The 21,405-nt window shown below is 37.3% G+C and overlaps 1 protein-coding gene across 1 annotated transcript in view; it reads left to right on the top strand.

The window, feature by feature from the left end:
- CNST (consortin, connexin sorting protein) overlaps positions 1 to 21,405 on the top strand; it is an 84,746-nt gene that overhangs the window by 11,383 nt on the left and 51,958 nt on the right. Inside the window, exon 2 of the mRNA XM_068986491.1 lies at positions 19,671 to 20,099. Within this exon, the coding sequence (XP_068842592.1) occupies positions 19,721 to 20,099 (379 nt within the window). The 5' untranslated portion in view covers positions 19,671 to 19,720. The remainder of the gene's footprint in view (positions 1 to 19,670; positions 20,100 to 21,405) is intronic.

Below are 21,405 nucleotides of genomic sequence, written 5' to 3'. Positions count from 1 at the left end.
CTGCCTTTCTCAATGTTAAGCACACAGAGCACTTAGTAAATTGGTTGTTTTGTTTTTAATTTGCTAAACTTTGTGATAACCTTGTATTTATTTGGATTATTTGTAAAGAGGTGAACAGTATTAATATATTGATTCACTGTGTAGCATTCTTAGGAGTTATTAAAAAATTGTGTCCTTGATTCAATGCTTTAATGTTTTTCTTGAATAGAAAAAATATTGTGTGTTAAATATACAGAAGTACAGAAAGGAACACAGAAAACAAATACAGCAAAATACAGAAAAGTGAAAAAAAATTGTACTCCCATCAGCCAACAGCAAGAACTGTGAACATTTCTGTATATGTACTTTCAGTGTCCCTGGAGTGTGTGTAGGCATAGTTGAGATCATATTTATGATTTTAAGTTATATTTATTATAGATTCACAATGTGCACATTTTGTGGTATTGTAACATTTAGGGTATAAGCTAATTTATTTAATCATTCCCCTGAAAGTGAAAGTCACTCAGTCGTGTCTGACTCTTTGTGACTTACAGTCTATGGAATTCTTTAGGCCAGAATGGAGTGGGTAGCCTTTCCCTTCTCCAGGGGATCTTCCCAACCCAGGGATCAAACCCAGGTCTCCTGCATTGCAAGCAGATTCTTTATCAGCTGAGCCACAAGGGAAGCCCAAGAATACTGGGGTGGGTAGCCTAGACATTCTCCAGCGGATCTTCCCGACCCAGGAATCAAACCTGGGTCTCCTGCATTGCAGGTGGATTCTTTACCAACTGAGCTATCAGGAACATGTTATGAAATTGTTTTTTGATAAATTGTGCCAGTTTATATTCTAACTGAAAAGCATGTGACAATGCCTATATTTCAATAGAAGATTGTTGTTGTTTAGTCACTAATCGTGTCTGACTCTTCTGCAACTCCATGGACTGTAGCCCTCCAGGAGCCTCAGGCTCTCAAGAGAAGCCTGGCAGGCTACAGTCCATGGGGTTTCAAAAGTGTCAGACCCGACTTCGCAACTAAACAACAACAGAGGGCAATGTGAGTTGAAAAGGCAACTTCAGTAGGCCTCTAGCTGCTTCTTATACTTTTCCCATGCAGCCAACCTATCACACTCATTTTCCTCTAAGAACTCCTAGTCTTTGTATCTGTACTACAGTGCCTGTCCTAGCCCACCTCTCTTTATTGTCCATCTGTCTAATTTTTCCTTCTTAGTCCTTGTTTCAATCTTTTCTCCTCTGTCTTTTCCTGTATGGGAGGCCTACCCAGCCAGAACAACAGAGCAGAGCAGTCTGTTTTCTGCTGGCAGGGTCACTCAAGAGAGAAGGATGGCTGAGACAGTTAAGCTTAGGTATTAACAAATTTCCAAACTGATAAATCAGTTTACCTCCCCAGAGATGAATCCAAAGGAAGACATCAGGGGTGAGGGAAGCTTCTTCATAACTCTCAGTATTTACAGTAACCTTGCCACATTCTTAGTGATTAAAAAACATATATTAGCATATGTTCAATGCCTTAAAAAAATTTTTTTTTTCTGAGAACAAAAATAATACAACTGACAGCTCAATAAATAATAACCCACTTAAAAATTGGGCAGAGGATCTGAATAGACATTTCTCCAAAAACACAAATGACCAATAAATACATGGAAAGATGTTCAACGTCATTAGCCGTCAGGGAAATGCAAATCAAAACTATGTATACTACTTCATATCTTTAGATAAAGAAATTGTAACCTTGTACGTTGCTGGTAAGAATGTTAAATGGTAGGCCCTCTGTGGAAAATAGTATGATGCCTTCTCAGAAACAAACATCAAATTAGCATATGACTCATAATTCCATTCCTAGGTACATACTGAAAAGAATTGAAAACATATGTTAAAAAAACAACCCAAAAGCTTATATAGGAATGTTTGTAGCAACATTATTCATAATAGCCAGATAGTAGAAGCAACCCAAATATCCATCAACTGAAGAATAAAGTGGTAAACCAATATAATGGAATGTTATTTGGCAATAAAAGAAATGTAGTATTGATAATATGCGAAATGTAGTATTGATAATATGCTACAACATAGATATACCTTGGAAAATATGCTAAGTGAAAGATGACAGTTATGAAAACCACATATTATATGATTCTCTTGATACGAAATATTCAGAATGGATTGATCATAGAGAAAGAAAGTAGACCAGTGGTTGCCTAGAGCTGGCTGGGAGAGCTGAGAGAATGGAAAGTGACTACTAATGGGTATGTGGGGATTGGAGAGCAGGGAGGTTCTTTTTGGAATGATGAAAATGTCCCAGAATTTATTGTGACATGTGTGCACAGCTTTGTGACTATACTGAAAACGGTGGACTCGTACGTTTTAAATATGTAAGTTCTGTGGTATGTGAGTGATATCTTAATAAAGCTATCATTTAAAAGTTCATTTGGAAAAAAATGCATGTTTATCACAGAGAATGTATAAAACATAGAGAATTACAAAAAGAAAAAAATTGTTAGAATTTAAACATTTTCCTATTTTCATTTTTATGATAAGATAAAATGCTGCTGCTGCTGCTACGTCGCTTCAGTTGTGTCCGACTCTGTGCAACCCCATAAATGGCAGCCCACCAAGCTCCTCTGTCCCTAGGATTCTCCAGGCAAGAACACTGGAGTGGGTTGCCATTGTCTTCTCCCAAAAGAAAATAGCATAAGCTTATTCAAGATCATCATGAACACTGCCATAAAACAACTTTGTGCTATGGGATTTCAGTGCTCAGATTTCTTTTTATAATCATGGGATAAAATTAATAAGTTACATCTTTGGAGCAACATTATAGCATGTTGTAAAAACAAAGGTTTCTCAGTAGTTAGTAGAGAAAACTGGTGGGAAAGCTGAGTCTTAAGGTGCTCATGGTAAACAGAGGTGCTGAACTTGAAGGAACCTGTGTTATCACAGTTAATTCAGGTTATGAACAGACATTTAATTTTTGCAGAGCAGCATCATACATCATATTAAATGAATGTTAATATTATTGGTGTTTTTATTGCTTGTATTAATTTCAAATTTTGTTTTGGTTTAATAATTGTATTGGAGTTATAAACACATAATTCTCTTTTTACATCTTTTAATTTTAAGTAAAAGTAATTTGTCAGTTCATAAGGACTACCATAATTATTTTAATAGCCATTCAAGAGGAATAATGGCATAAATAGTTAGAATTAAAAGGGCCTATGATTTTATTGCTGAAGAAATGAAGGCTCAGAGGGGTTTCTTGCTCAAGCTTTTCAAACAACTTTAGGGCTTGGTTAGAATTCAGATTTCAGTATTTATAGCCTAATTTTTTTTCTCATATGCTTTTATCACTTTTTTCTTTTGACTTATTCTCAATTATTATTGCCTTCTCCTGTAATTTCTTTCTTTCATATATGCTTTGTCACCTCAAATAGAGCACTTTTGGACACAAATTACACCTCAGTTCTTTTTGTCCTATGCTCCTGTTCACCCCGCTCCACCCTGCTCCACCCGCAGTGTACACTGCACTGAGCCTGGTGTTAGATAATTAGTTGGCTCTCAGTAGGTGTTAATAAAGGGTTTTAACTTTGCCTTCTGGGAGCCATGGAAACTTGGCCTTCAAAATTCAAGCTTGGGCCAGAGTGCAAACCTTTGGAAGTCTTGTTCTAATATGGAGCAAATATAGTAACACTTCTTCCGTAAAATATTGATTTTGGGTTTTGTTTTTTTTTTTCTGGTCACACTGAACCAGCCCTCTCAGCAATGAGAGCGAGGAGTCCTAACCACTGGCCACCAGAGAATTCTCTTAATTCAATTCTTAGCTTTTTAGAAGCTATCCTACCCTCTGTTGTTGATGGATCATAGCAAAGTTGTAGGTTTTTTTAAATATTGCTAAGTTGGACATCTTCCTTTTAGTACTGAAAGAACATTTACTTAAATGATTCAGGTGCAAATGTTTTTGTGGTTAAAACATCTTAACAATTGGCGTTTCTTATGAAATACAAATGTAAGCAGTAATCCTGTCTCACTGTTATTATGACTTTGTTGTACCCCCCTTCTCCCGCCCCATAGCCTCTTCCCTCTCCTACTTTTACCTCCTTATTCTAATTCTCTTTCTAGACCTTCTGGCCATTCTTCTGGGTCTGACTGAACTAACTTTGGGCCAAGGAAACTCAGTAGTAGTCAGGGTGATATCCTGTAATTCATCCACTGTTTTATACCCATCATTCAAATTCTCAAACTATATTTATTGCTACTTTCACTTGGACCTCTGAGATTACTCTATTATTTTAGCCTTTTACTTTTAAAATTTCAGGAGAGCCCTGTTAGTAAAATAATATATTTTCTTAATTTCAGTAAGAGTGGTCATAATTTTTATTGGAACCAGTTTTATTCCATTTATTTCTTAGTTAGGTTTCATTTTGTCTTTTAAATGAGCATGGAAATATCTTTTATGTTTTTCTTTAGTGGAGAAATGCAGTCAAGAATGTGAGAAGATGAAACTTTCAAGTAAAAATTGTTGTTGAAAAAAAAGGAAATTCTGGATTAAAATAAATTTGACCGTGGTCTAGTTCCGTTTGTCTTATCTCTATATTTGAAAGGAACTTAAAACAATTCTTCTATGTTCTTTGAATAGTTAAACCTTATCCTTTAATTTACATAGCATAAAATGAAGGATTTGTAATTACAGACTCAAAATTTTCTGGATAAGACAGTAAGAGTGGACCCATTTAATTGAATCTTTGCTTTTTGTTCTAATTCATGCTTTTTTTTTCAGATTTGCTGAATTGCCTTTTATATTTAATCTTTCAATGACAAAAGTGCTCTTTTAGAGTTTCCCCTCTATTTCTGTTTCCTACCAGATAATATTTGTGGGGTCTTTTTTGTTAAATAAAGTTTAAGTATTGAGTGATGTAACCATTTTTCCTAAGTTTATTTCCTTAGGTAAGAGGTAGTGAAAAAGAGACGTTAGTGTTTTAGTTCAACGAAACAGTCATTATTTAGCACCTATTATGTGCCTCAGGCTTTGCTATGGTGTTACAAAAGAAGTAACACATTCTCTTGCTTCAGGCACTTGGATTCTACCTTGGGAAATAATATACTTGCATTGGAATAGCTTGTGAAAAAGCCCTAAAGCAATAAATAAGCAAATTTGAGGCCGCACCCACTAAATGGGGGTGCCCAAACCCTATTAGGAATCAGGCCATACACCAGGAGGTGAGTGGGTGAGTAAAAAGCTTCATCTGTATTTACAGCCACATCCCATCGCCCACGTTACTGTCTGAGCTCCACCTCCTGTAATTAGATTCTCATAGGAATGAGAACCCTATTGAGAATGTGCATGTGAGGGATCTAGGTTGTGAACTCCCTATGAGAATCTAATGCCTGACGATCTGAAGTGGAGCTGAGGCGGTGATGCTAGCCCTGGGGAGTGACTGCAGATACAGATTCATTAGCAAAGAGGTTAACTGCAGAGACCATAATAAATCGTTTGCAGGCTCATCAAAACTCTTATCAGTGAGTAAGTGGCAAGTGACAATTAAGCCACATCTGGTAGCAGACTCTTAAGTCAGAATCCAACACTTATTTTAGTCCATGTGTGGTCTACCCTTTATTTTGTATACCACTTCCATCCATTTCTTTTTCCCACACTGCACACTTGTCTCACACAATTTTGGGAAGCCCACAATATAACCTTCACCAAAATGAGTGAAAGACAAATGTTGCTGGAGAGCTTCTTTGCAAAGGGGGAAAGACCCAATGATGAGACAGCAGAAGACTCTAAGACTGCCAACAAAAAGAAAGCTGCATTTTAAAGAAAATACCAAGAGTCCTACTTAAGTTATGGGTTCATGGCAACAAGTGATTCACATTCTCCAAGCCTGCTTTTTATAATACTGACTGACTATCCAATGAAGTCATGAAACCTTCACAACTGTTTTGCCACATGGAGACGAAGCACCCTGCATTAAAGGACAAGCCTTTGGAGATTTTCCAAAGGAAAAAGTGTGAACATGAACAGAAGCAATTATTGAAGGCCACCACTTCATCAAACGTGTCTGCACTGAGAGCATCATTCTTAGTGGCTAACTGCATTACTGAAGCTAAGAAGCCCTTTCCTGTTGGTGAAGAGTTGATCTGCTTGCTGCTTAGGACATTTGACATGAACTTTTAGGAGAGACTGCCGTTCACAAGATGGCACGTGTTCCTCCTTTGGCTAGTACCATAACTAGACAAACTGATGAAATAGCAGAGGATCGAGGCATAATTACCAGAGGATTAATGAGTCACTGTGGTATACAATCCAGGTTGACAAGTCTACTGATGTTGATGACAAGCCAACAATGCTTGTTTTTGTGCAAATATTTTTCAGGAGGATGTACATGAGAATATGTTACATGCACCTTTGTTGCCAGCCAACACCACAGCTGCAGAACTATTCAAGTCTTTGAATGATTACATATCAGGAAATTGGTGATACATGAATTGGTCATTCCATACAGACAGAGCTGCTGCCATGACTAAAACTTTCTGGTTACACTACTCAGGTCACCAAGAGGTTGCTTCTGAATGTGAGTCTGTGCACTGTGTCATCCATGCAGAAATGCTAGTTAGCTGAAAAATGTCACCTGAACATAACAGCGTTTTGCAGGGTGTGATTAAAATGAACACATTTAAGTACATGCCCTTAATTCACGTCTCTTAGCACAGCTCAGTGAGATGGACACAAGAGCACACACGTCTTCTCTTATACACAAAAGTGAGGTGTCTTTATAAAGGAAGATCACTGGCCAGAGTTTTTGAGTTACAAGAGCCACTCCAAAGATTTCTTTTAGAAGAACAGTCACCACTGGCAGTATATTTCAGTGACACAGAATGGGTGGCGAAACTTGATTACTTGTGTGACATAGCCTGTTCAAAGAACTCACTCTTTCACTTCAGGGGAGAATGACAGCGGTGTTCAAGTCAGCAGATACAGTGGCTGCATTCGAAGCCAGACTCTAATTATGGGAGCGATGAGTGAACAATTGGAATTTTTGATATTTTGAACATTTAAAGAGATTTTGAAAGAGATTGAGCCAGGGCTTTCTTTCTCCCCACTGGATGCATTATCACCTGTCTCAGCATTCAAAAGAGTTTGAGCATTACTCCTCTACCACAAAAGACCCCTGGACTGGGAAGGAATGGCTGCCAGGTGAATCAGTTTTGTCCACTGTAGAAGAGGATCAGCTACTTGAGACTGCAAATGATGGTGGCCTTAAAATCTTCACACGTTCTAGATAAAAGTCAAGGCAGAAAGTCACCTTCAAATCTTCACACGTTCTAGATCAAAGTCAAGGCAGAATATCCTGAGATTTCCACAAAAGCCCTGAAAAGCCTGCTTATAGTTCCACCATCCTGTTTTTGTGAAGCAGAGTTTTCTGCAGAGACAGTAACCAAAACAAAATCACAGAGTAGAGTGGACATAAGCAACACTGTTCAGGTGTCACTGTCTCCCATCAGCCCCAGATCGAACCATCTAGTTGCAGGAAAACCAGTTCAGGGCTCCCCCTGATTCGTATTATGGTGAGCTGTATAATCATTTCATGATGTATCACAATGTAATAATAGAAATTCAGTGCACAGTAAATATACTCGATTCATCCTGAAACCAACCCCCTCGCCCCCATCCATGGAAAAATTGTCTTCCATGAACCAGTCCCTGATGCCTAAAAGGCTACACTAGATACTTTTAATAAATACAGTGTTTACTTCGTTTAAAAAAAAAGGTCTTTGTAAATGTTTTAGCATAGATCTAGCATAAGCTGTCTCCATCTATGACTGGACTTCTCTAAGGACAAAGAATAAATTTGTATTATATTTATTGTAAATTATATTACAGTTTCCTTTCCTCCTCCTCCTAATTTGTCCCAACTTTTCACCTTCAACAGCTTAGCTCAGATTCTATCTTGTGTGTCGTCATCAGAGGCAGCACAGACTCTCGAGCCTGTCAGCTTAGGTTTAAGTTACAATTCTGACAGCTGTTTGACCTGATAAGTACTTAACCTATCAGTGCTTTGTCTTGCTCACCCATAAAATAGAGGTGTTAATAATAACTACCTAAGAGGATTGTTGTGAGGCTTAATGAATCAGTATATACAGAGCACAGAGTAAGTACCGTATGAGTATTTGCTTTTATTCTCACACTCTGTTGTTACGATTATTCCTCACAATAAGTGTAATCATTCTATGAAGGCATGTATTTGAACCTAAATATTTTTGGAATTTTATATTTTTTTAAAATTATGCTTCATAACATCTGTTTTAACATACAAATAGTTCCCACCTCAATTTTTGGGGTCAGTTGATGTTATCAGGAAATGGTCACTTATCCTATGAATTTACAGATCCCTGGTTAACTTTTTTTTTCCCTAGTTTTCTCTTTTTCTGTTAAGTGTTTATTCATTATGTCTGACTGTACGTTATACACATGTGCTCTCCACCAGCCTGTAAGTTCTTCTCAAGGAAGCATTCTGTCTCGATAGTGATGACAAATGTAACAATTATTCATCATAATATCATGCATCTTGCTATCATTAGAATTTCATAATTAGTCCATCAAACATTTTAATATTGTGATTCAAGTATAAATCATAGCTGGAAGTGCCATCCAACATTATTTCTACTCAGTAGTTTAGGTGATATCCTGTAATCTACCCACTGTTTTATACTTGGGCTTCCCTGGTGGCTCAGTTGGTAAAGAATCTGCCTGCAGTGTGGGAGACCTGGATTTGATCCCTGGGTTGGGAAGATCCGCTGGAGGAGGGCATGGCAACCCACTCCAGTATTCTTGCCTGGAGAATCCCCATGGACAGAGGAGCCTGGCAGGCTGCACTCCCACGGGGTCGCAAAGAGTGGCATACAACTGAGCAACTAAGCACATTAAAAATCTCAGTTCAGTTCAGTCGCTCAGTTGTGTCCGACTCTTTGCGACCCCATGAATCACAGCACACCAGGCCTCCCTGTCCATCACCAACTCCCGGAGTTCGCTCAGACTCACGTCCATCAAGTCAGTGATGCCATCCAGCCATCACATCCTCTGTCGTCCCCTTCTCCTCCTGCCCCTAATCCCTCCCAGCATCAGAGTCTTTTCCAGTGAGTCAACTCTTCGCATGAGGTAGCCAAAGTACTGGAGTTTCAGCTTTAGCATTATTCCTTCCAAGGAAATCCCAGGGCTGATCTCCTTCAGAATGGACTGGTTGGATTGCCTTGCAGTCCAGGGGACTCTCAAGAGTCTTCTTTAACACCACAGTTGAAAAGCATCAATTCTTCGGCGCTCAGCCTTCTTCACAGTCCAACTCTACTATTAAAAATCTACTAAATACTTAATTGTTCTCAGGATTTCCAATACCAAGCTTACACACTGAAGGAGAATGTTCATTCAACAGACAATTCTTGAGTGGTTTCTTTGCATCTAGCACGAGCCTAGGCACTAGAAAGATGTTTTTAAAAGTGGCAGTGTATGGTAATTAACAGGGCATATTCCAGATTCACATAGATCTCGGTTCAAATCTCAGTCCTGCTTCTTTCTTGCTATATAAACGTTGAGCAAGTTACTCATTTCCTTTTATGTTTCCATGAGAATGAAATGAAAAATAGAAGGATTTCCACGAGAATGAAATAAAATAAGATACGTAAAGTGTTAGTGTTATACCTGGCATTCATTAAATATTGATAAATAATCATGTATAATCAGCAGCTGTTTTAGGACAACAGAATAGGGACAATGATTCAGTAGACTTGGATTTTAACTGCCACATTGGGACAGAAAAGGAGGCCTTAAGTCCAGGCCAAGGAACCTGAACAGGGCCTGGGAACTGAGAGCTGCACACACAGCCAGGACCCTGAAGACCTCAGTTCTCCAGTGATAGATTTAGGGGAAGAGGGCATCTACCTAGTAGCAAAGAGATGAGGAGTTTTTCTGTCTGTGCCCTGATACTCTGTTGGAAAGTGGCTTCTTTTTGTTTGTAATCATGAGTCTATTAACTCTGAAGTTTGAGGTTTATATTAATGCTTTCCTCAGTTAAGAATTAATGCAATAATTGGCCCTGGCTGGTAACATAACCAGGGATACCTGGCAAAAGCTAAAGCAGTCTGGAAGAGGTGATCCTTAAATCTGCCTATGCAAGATCCCTACAGAGCAGCTTGTTCAAAATCACAGAATAATTCGCCAGGATTAACAGTCGATAGAAATAACAAACAATAGATTCAGATTCCTAAGAATGAGTATATTCTTTATAATTATATACTTAAAATATTTTAATAAAATTAATAAAATGAGATAAAAAGGAAAATGGTGCTGTCAAAAAGTTAAAGATATTTTAAGTAGTATGGTATGACTTCTAAAAATAAAAATCACAAAAATAAACTGAGCGAACAAATTAAGCAACAAATTTTATACAGCTGAAGAAAGAAGTAGTTCACTGGATGATACGTGAAGTTTGATTTGGAATTCAGCCTCCAATCTCAATACAAAAATATAAAGAGAAATTAGAAAAGAGTCAGTGATGTAGGTCATACAGTAAGGAAATCTAATGTACATCAAATAGTAATGTTTTTCTTTTCTTGATTTAGTTTTTAATTGAAGGATAATTGCTTTACAAAATTTTGTTTTTGCCAAATCTCAACATGACTCAGCCATAGGTATACATATATTCCCTTTCTCTTGAACCTCCCTCCCATCTCCATCCCCATCCCACCCTCTAGGTTATTGCAAGAATACCTTCTATGCATAAATAAAATACGTGTTTGTTGTATTCTGTCTTAGAATCATTACCTTCACATTTTACACTAATCTAGCATTTGTTTTTCTTGACTTTCTTTTTATATTCTTTTCATTGTGTTACATAGGGCTTCTCTGGTAGCTCAGCTGGTAGAGAATCTGCCTGCAATGCAGGAGACCCCAGTTCAATTCCTGGGTCTGGAAGATCCTCTGGAGAAGGGATAGGTTACCTACCCCAGTATTCTTGGGTTTCCTTGGTAGCTCAGACGGTAAAGCATCCAGCTGCAATGTGAGAGACCAGGATTCGATCCCTGAGTTGGGAAGAACCCCTGGAGAAGGGAATAGCTACCCAACTCCAGTATTCTGGCCTGGAGAATTCCATGGACTCTATAGTCCATGGGGTCGCAAAGAGTCAGACATGACTGAGCCACTTGTGCTTTCATTTGGGCTTCCCTGCTAGCTCAGTGGGTGAAAATCCACCTACAATGCAAGAGACCCCAGTTCGATTCCTAGGTCAGGAAGATCTGCTGGAGAAGGGATAGGCTACCCACTCCAGTATTCTTGGGCTTCCGTTGTGGCTCAGCTGGTAAATAATCTGTTATATAATTTGTTGTGTTTTTATTATTAATTTATTATTTTATTGACGTATAGTTGATTTACAGTGTGTTAATTTTTGCTATACAGCAGCATGGCTTAGTTATACACATATATACATTCTTTTTTTGTATTCTTTTCTGTTATGATTTATCCCAGGATATTAAATATAGTTCCCTGTGCTATACAGTAAGACCTTGTTGTGTATCCATTTTATATGTAGTTTTTTGCATCTATGTTTTTTGTTATATTTTTGTCTTCCTTCTTAAGACCTAAGTTTTCTATGACTTTTCAATTTATTAGGAATAAATTCCTTATTGTGAGATAGAGCTTTTTATTCTTATTAAGTAAAACAGTCTAGCTTACCTTTGTACATATTATCATATAGAAATCATTTAGAAAGATTACTATGCACACATCTTCAGTTCAGTCACTCTGTCATGTCTGACTCTTTGCGACCCCATGGACGGCAGCACGCCAGGCCTCCCTGTCCATCACCAGCTCCCGGAGTTTACTCAGACTCATGTCCATTGAGTCGGTGATGCCATCCAACCATATCAACCTCTGTCGTCCCCTTCTCCCGCCTTCAATCTTGCCCAGCATCAGGGTCTTCTCAAATGAGTCAATTCTTCTCATCGGATGGCCAGAGTATTGGAGTTTCAGCTTCACCATCAGTCCTTCCAATGAATATTCAGGACTGATTTCCTTTAGGATGGACTGGTGGATCTCCTTGCTGTCCAAGGGACTCTCAAGAGTCTTCTCCAACACCACTGTTCAAAACCATCAATTCTTCAGCACTCAACTTTCTTCATAGTGCAACTCTCACATCCATACATGACTATTGGAAAAACTATATCTTTGACTAGGTGAACCTTTGTTGGCAAAGTAATGTCTTTGCTTTTTAATATGCTGTCTAGGTTGGTCATAACTTTTCTTCCAAGGAGCAAGCATCTTTTAATTTCATAGCTGCAGTCACCATCTGCAGTGATTTTGGAGCCCCAAAAAATAAAGTCTGCCACTGTTTCCCCATCTATTTGCCCTGAAGTGATGGGACCAGATGCCATGATCTTAGTTTTCTGAATGTTGATTTTTAAGCCAGCCTTTTCACTCTCGTCTTTCACTTTCATCAAGAGGCTCTTTAGTTCTTCTTCACTTCCTGCTATAAGGGTGATGTCATCTGCATATCTGAGGTTATTGATATTTCTCCCAGCAGTCTTGATGCCAGCTTGTGCTTCATCCAGCCCAGCATTTCTCATGATGTACTCTGCATAGAAGTTAAATAAGCAGGGTGACAGTATACAGCCTTGATGTACTCCTTTCCCTATTTGGAACCAAGCATCTTACTAGAATTTAGGTGAAAAAGCAGATTCACATACCCAGTTTACTCCAAACATCCATAATTTTTTCAATAATTGAATCAACAACTGTTTTAGAATTTAAATTAAAATTAAAGTAAAAATTGAGTTCTTTAGTCTCATTGTTCATACTTCAAGTACTCAGGAGCCATATGTAGTTAGTGGCTACCATTGGTTAACATAGATACAGAATATAGCTAACAACTGAAAATGTCAACTGAAGGACCCTGAATCAAGCATATTTTAGCTAAATTTTAATGTGAAGGGAATGATATAAATTAGCAAAAAGTATTTTATGGATATTACAGAGATAACATTTTAAGTGAAGTTTATGTCTGAGTGTCATATGGTCTGCGTCATTTTCAGAAAAGCTGTGGAGATAATTGCAAACTTATCTAGTGCTCAGTTTGTGGTCTTCAGGTTGAGATTCTGTTATTTCCTAGAAACTGCCTCATTGCTGTGATTGGTGCTCATTAGTGGGTTATGAAATCTGCCTAGTGGACCTTGAGTAGCATTTAAAGAAAATAAGAAATAGTATTGAACAGAATGGAGAGTGTATCAGAGTGCTTCATGTGTGTGTGTAGTCTAACCCTTGCTTCAGTTTCTTAATTTTTTAGTGTGTATTTTGTATGTACATGATCGTAGGTACATGATCTCAAGTGAAAAAAATGAATTGTTAATTTGGGGCTGCAGATTTTTTGAGAATTGTTTTTCTGGGGCATGCTTTTGATTGCTGATATAGTAAATATTTCCTACAGGTACATATGTCTAAACAAAACATTAATCACAGAAAACTGTAGGTTTAGTAATGAGGTATAAGTAGTATTAGAACACATCAAGTGAGTAAGATGGCAAAATCTAAAGTCATATGTAGTTACCTTCATAGATACAACGTAGGATTGTAGTAAATTTCTTACTCAATTCTGAGTTATTGTGAGGAGGCAGACTTTAATTTATGGTTAATAGAATATGTTATTGATTTGGTCATTTGTCTTCTAAATTTTGGTTTGACTGTAAGTCATCAAATTTAAACTTGGGGTTGCATCTTAATTTTTAAGAAGAATCTTGGCTTCTTGCAAAGGTAAAAGCATAGTGTTTAGGCCTCATTTACATGAATTACAGAAAAATGGCACTCAAAATCTTCTTAAAGCATTTTAATTAAAAAATTGAATAATGTTATATATTTAACCATTCCTGTAAATTAATGTTTTAATTTTAGTGACACTTGATATTTAGTCTTACCAGATAATCCATTAAGATATATCAAAAAATGAAGTCAAATAAATTCAAGTTAAAAAAGAAAAAAAGGAAGTCAGGGGCTTCCCTGGTGATTCAGATAGTAAAAAAAAAATGAAGTCAAATCATACCTGGGAGTGAGATTGGTTTTTTTTTTTTTTTTTGACAAAATGTAGATTTGTTTGTTAGTCTATTTATTTAAGGCTGCTTCCTCAGAGTTTGTTGTTTTTTTTTTCAAGTTTTATGTAAGCCTCACAAATAGTTTGCTTAAAATTCTTCAGCATGGAGTCAACATGTCACATAACTTTTATGCAGTGTACATATTTGGTATGCTCTTTTGCCACAAGAGGCTGAAAACTTGGGCAGCACTTACTATCATGCTTTAAAAAGGCAAAAACTGGCAAAAATTATGCCCGAGTCAGTGCTGTGCAGTCATTGTACTGTGTCACTGTTTCTTTTGTGAGAATCGGTGCAGTCATAGGGACTCTTACATAATAGACATAGAATTTAGAGACAGCAAATGACTTAGATTGCCATTTCAACTGTACTTCTAACTTCCAGTGTTGTTGTTAGCTGCTAAGTCCTGTCCAACTCTTTAGCGACCCCATGGACTGTAGCCCGCCAGTTTCCTCTGTCTATGGGATTTCCCAGGCAAGAATACTGGAGCGGGTTACCATTTCCTTCTCCAGGGGATCTTCCCAACGTGGGGTTGAACCCGCATCTCCTTCATTGGCAAGCGGGTTCTTTACCACTAAGCCACTAGGAAAGCCAGTATAATATTAGGGCATATTTTAAAGTACTGTGTGTTAACTGAGGCTTCTTGCTATGATTTTCTCTTGGCTAAATGCTTTTATATAGTGCAATACAGGTGTACTTGAATATCAACTTTTTGAAATGCTGTCAGTGTAGCGTTGAGGGAAAGGGAAGAGGAGGAAGAAGAGACAAAAATAACACTTTAATTTATAACTGTTTCTAAAAGCAGTAGGACTGTACTAATTTGAAATCCCATTAAGAATATTATCCTACTGCTTAAAGTGTTCCAAATGAAATTTGTTAAAAATGAAGCTAGAAGCCAAATATTATGTAATAGGTTCCTTTACCTCTCAGAGTATGGGCAGAGTATATAGGAATCCGTGTGCCTTTCTGCTTTTCAGAGGGAAACTGTAGGAAGTAAGTCCCGTACTCCTTCATATATACGTATGTACATATATACACTGCAGAAAACTGTATATGGGAGAAAGTGTGCATGAATGCTGTAGAGGTATACACTATATCTTACAGAATGTAGAAGTCAGGGAAGACAAATGGAGTGACTTCTGTGCCAAGCCACAAAGAATTGGTCAGTGTCTAATGATAATTACAGGACATTCATACTTAAAAGTGTTAGTATTAGAAAATAGTTTACAAAGTGGGCTTTTGAGTATTCAACTAATTACATCATCACAAAATAATAGGAGGCAAAATGTCTTTAAGCCCAAAGGAATAAGACATACTTTACTGGTAACAGATATTTAACATAAATAGTATATTAGTATATACGTCTTTTTTTTTTTTTTTTTAAGTTCTCAGCAGAAGAAGGTGGACTAGAGAAGAAATTGTATATTGTGTGAATCCAGCAGTTCCCAGGGAAAGAGAGAACTTCCAGGAACTTGAACTTCTTGGTTGTTAGAAGTGTGTCCTCTATTGTAGGGTGAGAGTCTTCCCTGAGGTATACCACAGCTGGAGTGAAATATTGACTTGCTTTCACCCCACTGTCCATAAAGCATAATTAATGAATGCAGCCTCAGGATCACAAGCATTTCATGTTCAATTTCTAAACTTATTAGCTGACCTTTGACAAGGTTAGAGTGTTGGTCTGAACAGTTTAACTGGCACATGATGCTCGATAAAGTTGCAAAATGTGATTTGTAATTTTATACTCACCAGGGAGCCTTAATCACTAATTTCTAGATATCTTTATCATCTGAAATGGTATATAGAAGAGATAGTTAAAAGTTCCAGGAACTTGCTGAGATATCCCTATTGTAAATTAATACTTAGCATTCTCAAATGATGCTGCTTAGTGTTAGTCTGTTATTCAGTTCAGTGCAGTCGCTCAGTCGTGTCCAACTCTGCAACCCCATGAATCGCAGCACGCCAGGCCTCCCTGTCCATCACCAACTCCCGGAGTTCACTCAGACTCACGTCCATCGAGTCAGTGATGCCATCCAGCCATCTCATCCTCTGTCGCCCCCTTCTCCTCCTGCCCCCAATCCCTCCCAGCATCAGAGTCTTTTCCAATGAGTCAACTCTTCGCATGAGGTGGCCTAAGTACTGGAGTTTCAGCTTTAGCATCATTCCTTCCAAAGAAATCCCAGGGCTGATCTCCTTCAGAATGGGCTGGTTGGATCTCCTTGCAGTCCAAGGGACTCTCAAGAGTCTTTTCCAACACCACAGTTGAAAAGCGTCAATTCTTCTGTGCTCAGCCTTCTTCACAGTCCAACTCTCACATCCATACATGACCACAGGAAAAACCATAGCCTTGTCTAGACGGACCATAGTTCGGCAAAGTAATGTCTCTGATTTTGAATATGCTATCTAGGTTGGTCATAACTTTCCTTCCAAAGAGTAAGCGTCTTTTAATTTCATGGCTGCAGTCACCATCTGCACTGATTTTGGAGCCCAGAAAAATAAAGTCTGACACTGTTTCCACTGTTTCCCCATCTATTTGCCATGAAGTGATGGGACCAGATGCCATGATCTTCGTTTTCTGAATGTTGAGCTTTAAGCCAACTTTTTCACTCTCCTCTTTCATTTTCATCAAGAGGCTTTTTAGTTTCTCTTCACTTTCTGCCATAAGGGTGGTGTCATCTGCATATCTGAGGTTATTGATATTTCTCCCGGCAATCTTGATTCCAGCTTGTGCTTCTTCCAGCCCAGCGTTTCTCATGATGTACTCTGCATAGAAGTTAAATAAGCAAGGTGACAATATACAGCCTTGACGTACTCCTTTTCCTATTTGGAACCAGTCTGTTGTTCCATGTCTAGTTCTAACTGTTGCTTCCTGACCTGCATACAGATTTCTCAAAAGGCAGGTCAGGTGGTCTGGTATTCCCATCTCTTTCAGAATTTTCCACAGTTTATTGTGATCCACACAGGATCACAATAAATAATTTTCAGGAGGTTTAGAAAAGCTCCGTTTCTGAACCTTAAGCCACTCGAATATACCTGTTGTTATGCCCATCTGTGAGTTTGAGGGGCAGTATTTATGGCTGACTTTCTTGAACATTTACTGTGGGCCAGGTACTGTGGGCAGGTTACATGCTTTACCTGCCATGTCATCTAAGCCTCACAAATGACTCTTCGAGGTAGGTATTACAGTTCTTTACTCTTACAAAGAGAAAATTAAAGCTTGGAGATGCTAGGTAATTTGCCTAAGGTCACATACACAGTTTGTTAAATGGCAGAGCCAGAAATTGAGCCTTGGTCTGCCTGTGTTCTCAGACATTATGCTGAACTGCACAGGATTTAAATCAGGAAGACCTGGTTTCAGATTCAGTTCCACTTATCTAGGAATAAATATGATTTTAATCAAGATATTTTTGCCTTTTCAAGCCCCAGAGTCTTCATCTCAAACACAGTATGAGTACCTCCATGGAGGCTTGTTTGGAGGATTAAAAATAAGATACATGAAGTGCCTGGCACAGCTTCTAACACATGAAAGAGACTCAGCAAGAGGTGACTGTTATTATTTGGGGCTCTCTAGATCGCTTTCTGCTTTCCACCTTGGCAAGAAATCTCTGTGTCCCTTTCAGATAAAAATAAAACCTTTATGCTTTCAACTGCAGATACATGCCAGAAAATAACTTGATTGTTTACATTAGAAAACAGCTGAGGCTCTTGACAGTTTTAAGAACTGACATTTCTCTTACATAGCCACATAAATTTTTCACTATTTTTACTTTTATTGTGGTAAAAATATATGACCAAAAATATGCCATTTTAACCATTTTTAAGTATGCGGTTCAGTGGCACTGTTGTGTAACTGTCACCACTATCTCTTTCCAGATCTTATCCATCATTCTAAGCAAAATCTCTGTAACCATTAAGCTGTAACTTCCTCCCTTGCCCTCAGACCCTGTAATCTAGTTTCTATCTCTATGTATTTGCCTATTATGAGTATTACATATAAATGAAATCATATAGTATTTATCCTTTTGTGTCGGCTTACTATTTTTAAGGTTCATCCATGATGTGACATGTATCAGAACTTTATTCCTTTTTACGGTTGAATAACATTCTGTTGTATAAATATATTAAATTTTGCTTATCTCTTCATCCATCATGGGACACCATATTAGCCACATACACTTTTAAGCTCTTATTAGAATTTGAATTTTCTCATGATAGAGATCCTGAAAATACTTTATTAATCACTTTTCAATTAAAAATTATACTCTAGTTTGAATTCATTTTAGGTCTAAACTGAGTCATTCTTAGTCAAGTTAAATCATTTTACTTTTTACATTATGTATCTGTTAATGAAGAAATATAGTATATATTTTAAGGAAAATGATACCAGCCAGATTTAGATATTTTTTATATTTGATAAGCAGTACTTTTATTCTGAATCAGTTAAAATATTCCAGTTGTAAGATAATTGAAAGCATGTGATCCAGTCAGTGTAGGGCTCAGGTTTGTTTTATACTTTGTTTTCTGTTTTTTTTTCAATTACTTTACTTAAATATGATACTTATTTACTGTGTATATTTACTGTTTCTAAAGAGCAAATAGCATTTCTATTTATTAATTTGAAGAATTTACAAAATTCTTATCACTGTGTTTTTCTCAAAATTGCTGAATTATATTTGATTCAAACCCAAAGCAAAACTTGGCAACCATAAAATACCTAAATCTGGGTGGCATCATTTTTCTTAAAATATGATATACTTTTGGATGAGAAGAAGGGAAAAAAACATGACTGATACAGTCTTAAAGTCTTAATGGCTTAAAGTCTGTTTTGTATGTCTTTAAAATGTTACAAGGATTCTTGGAGTAGATTTACATTTTTTCCAAGTCTAAACTAAGTAGTCTAGAGTTAATCATGGTTCTCTCTTTTTTTTAATTGAATAAAAGAAATTTGCTGACAATTCTTAAGTACTTTTCGGGGCTTATTTTTAGAAAGTAAACTATGTAATGAGAATATATGCTACCTGAATTTTCCCCCATATACTTTTTAAAAAATTTATTTTAAAACTATCCTTAAATGTTTTCATTTGTAAATATTGCTGCTGCTTGGCCATATAAGGACTTACACTTACACTTGTCTATTAAGTGTCCAGGGATAAGATGAATGATTGGTTTTAGCAGACAACCTTATTTAAATAATAATGTCTTTCATCAAGGGGGTGGTTCCAGCATGTTGCACCATTAGAATATCTTGAGAACTTCAAAAAATACATCAATATTTAGGCTTAGTCCTCAGAAATTTTGATTTCATAGGTCTACAGTAGAACTTTGACAAGCTCCACAAGTAATAAACATGCACCCAGGATTTAGAACCATTGTATTCAAGCAGGAACCAGGTGAGGTGGGGTAGGGTGGTGAGAAAAGTAGAAATAGGAGTGAGCCTTCGTCATTTCTGTCTCTTCTATGTTTACAGTAAAACAATCCAGGAGAAGAGGAAAATGAAAGATCACTGAAAATCCAGAGTTCAAAAAATGAACTAGATTTTTCTTTTTGTCATTGTAGACATTCAAGGACTTTAATGAAACTTAAATGGTTCAACAAAAGATGCTCTAATGGATGACAGCGAAACTCCTGCATATAATCTGCAGATAGAACCACAAGATGGATGTCATCCTGGTGACGGCGTGGAAAGTATAGTAACATGCTTGCCTTCTGCATCAGATGAAAATGAAAATCAGCTTGATGGGGATGGGCTTGAGCTTCTGACCAGCAGTGACAGTGCAATGGGCAAACCTGAAGTGTTGGAGCAGGACAGTCTGAACAATAATGAAAGCTGCACACCAAGCTGTGAGGTGGCTGCAAGTGAGAACTCGGAAAACATTTCTTGTGAAAGCCCCAAAGACGGGCAGGCCTTCTTGAGAAAGGACCACAAGATACCTGGAAGCAGAAGTTCAAGAGGCAAAAGAGGCACTGTAAAGAAGATACCACAAGGTATTTTTTTTAAATTATTATTTTTAACTAAGAATAAACAGTCTTCCCATCCCATACTGTGTGTATTGTCCTGCTTCTTGCTTTTCTTCTCTTAATATGTTCCAGAGCTAGTTCTGTGATAGCACATAGAAACCACAGCTGTGTGGTGTGACATGTGTGTCTATAGTGTTCATTGTATGGGTGTACCATGAAGTATTTAACCACTTGATGGCTATTCCCAGTATTCTATAATAAATGTGTTAAAGGTGGCATTTTTTGTACATGTCTTCTCCCTAGATGCTTTTAATGTATGTATATATATATATAGCCTTTTCCTATATCTGTTAGACCCTTTTCTACCAATTTCAGCATTAAAAATTTCCTTCCATTGTCACTTTGGCCTTGATTTCTAACCAGTGAGTTTATGGGCTAGTCCAGTCTTACACAGCTTTTTTGGATCTTTACATCTCACTTCATTAATGTATATTAATATACATCATATAACAATGTTGAGTAAGACATCTAGCTTTATGTTACTTTGGTTACAGAGTATTTTTCATCTGGCATATAATTTAGCAGTTAAAATTTGGAGCTATGGACTTTTTTTGCCTGAATCATAAGGCACCCTTGCCAAAAGGCAGCCTCTGGTTATTTTTTGATCAGAACCATGTGGGTCTAGAGAGTTCTGGACACCTTAGTCTGGGCCACCTTAGTGTAGCACCACTTTACCTACACCTATGGCCTGTGTGAGGCTCTGGAGAACAAAATGGACTGTCTCATCTGCCCTCTTCTACTTCTTTGGCTGATTGAGAAATATGGTCAGTCTATCCATATCCTGTTTTTTATTTGTATTTGTTTATTTGGAGTAAAATATGAAACTTTTCAGTTTCTACAAATCCTTGTTTATTCAGTAGGGCAATTTGACAACTTTTTACTGTAACTCATCATTTGGCTTTCCAATTAATGGATCCCTTTTTCTTTGCTTTTTCTTAGTAGACGTAAAGCAAAAAAAATTTTGATTTTTTGATTTGAAAGCATTTTCTTAAAAGACCTAAGTGTAAACCGATGATATATACAGCGCTATTTGTATGTAAATTGATTCACTCTGTAAACATAAGTCAAAAGTTATTTGTTCCTTTCTAATGTGACCGTGTGATGCTTTTAAGAACTGAGACCTAGTTGCATATGTGTAACAATCAGTCATAGCTTCAAGACTGATGGCTCCTTTTATTTCTTCCATGATCTTATTCCAGTTACCCTAGGTGTGATTATATAATTTCAAGTTATTTAGTACTTATTATCCCGTGAGCAGATATGTGTAGAATTA

Source organism: Capricornis sumatraensis, chromosome 14 (assembly GCF_032405125.1).
Source record: "Capricornis sumatraensis isolate serow.1 chromosome 14, serow.2, whole genome shotgun sequence".
Taxonomy (NCBI): domain Eukaryota; kingdom Metazoa; phylum Chordata; class Mammalia; order Artiodactyla; family Bovidae; genus Capricornis; species Capricornis sumatraensis.
This window is presented reverse-complemented; position numbering and strand designations above follow the sequence as displayed.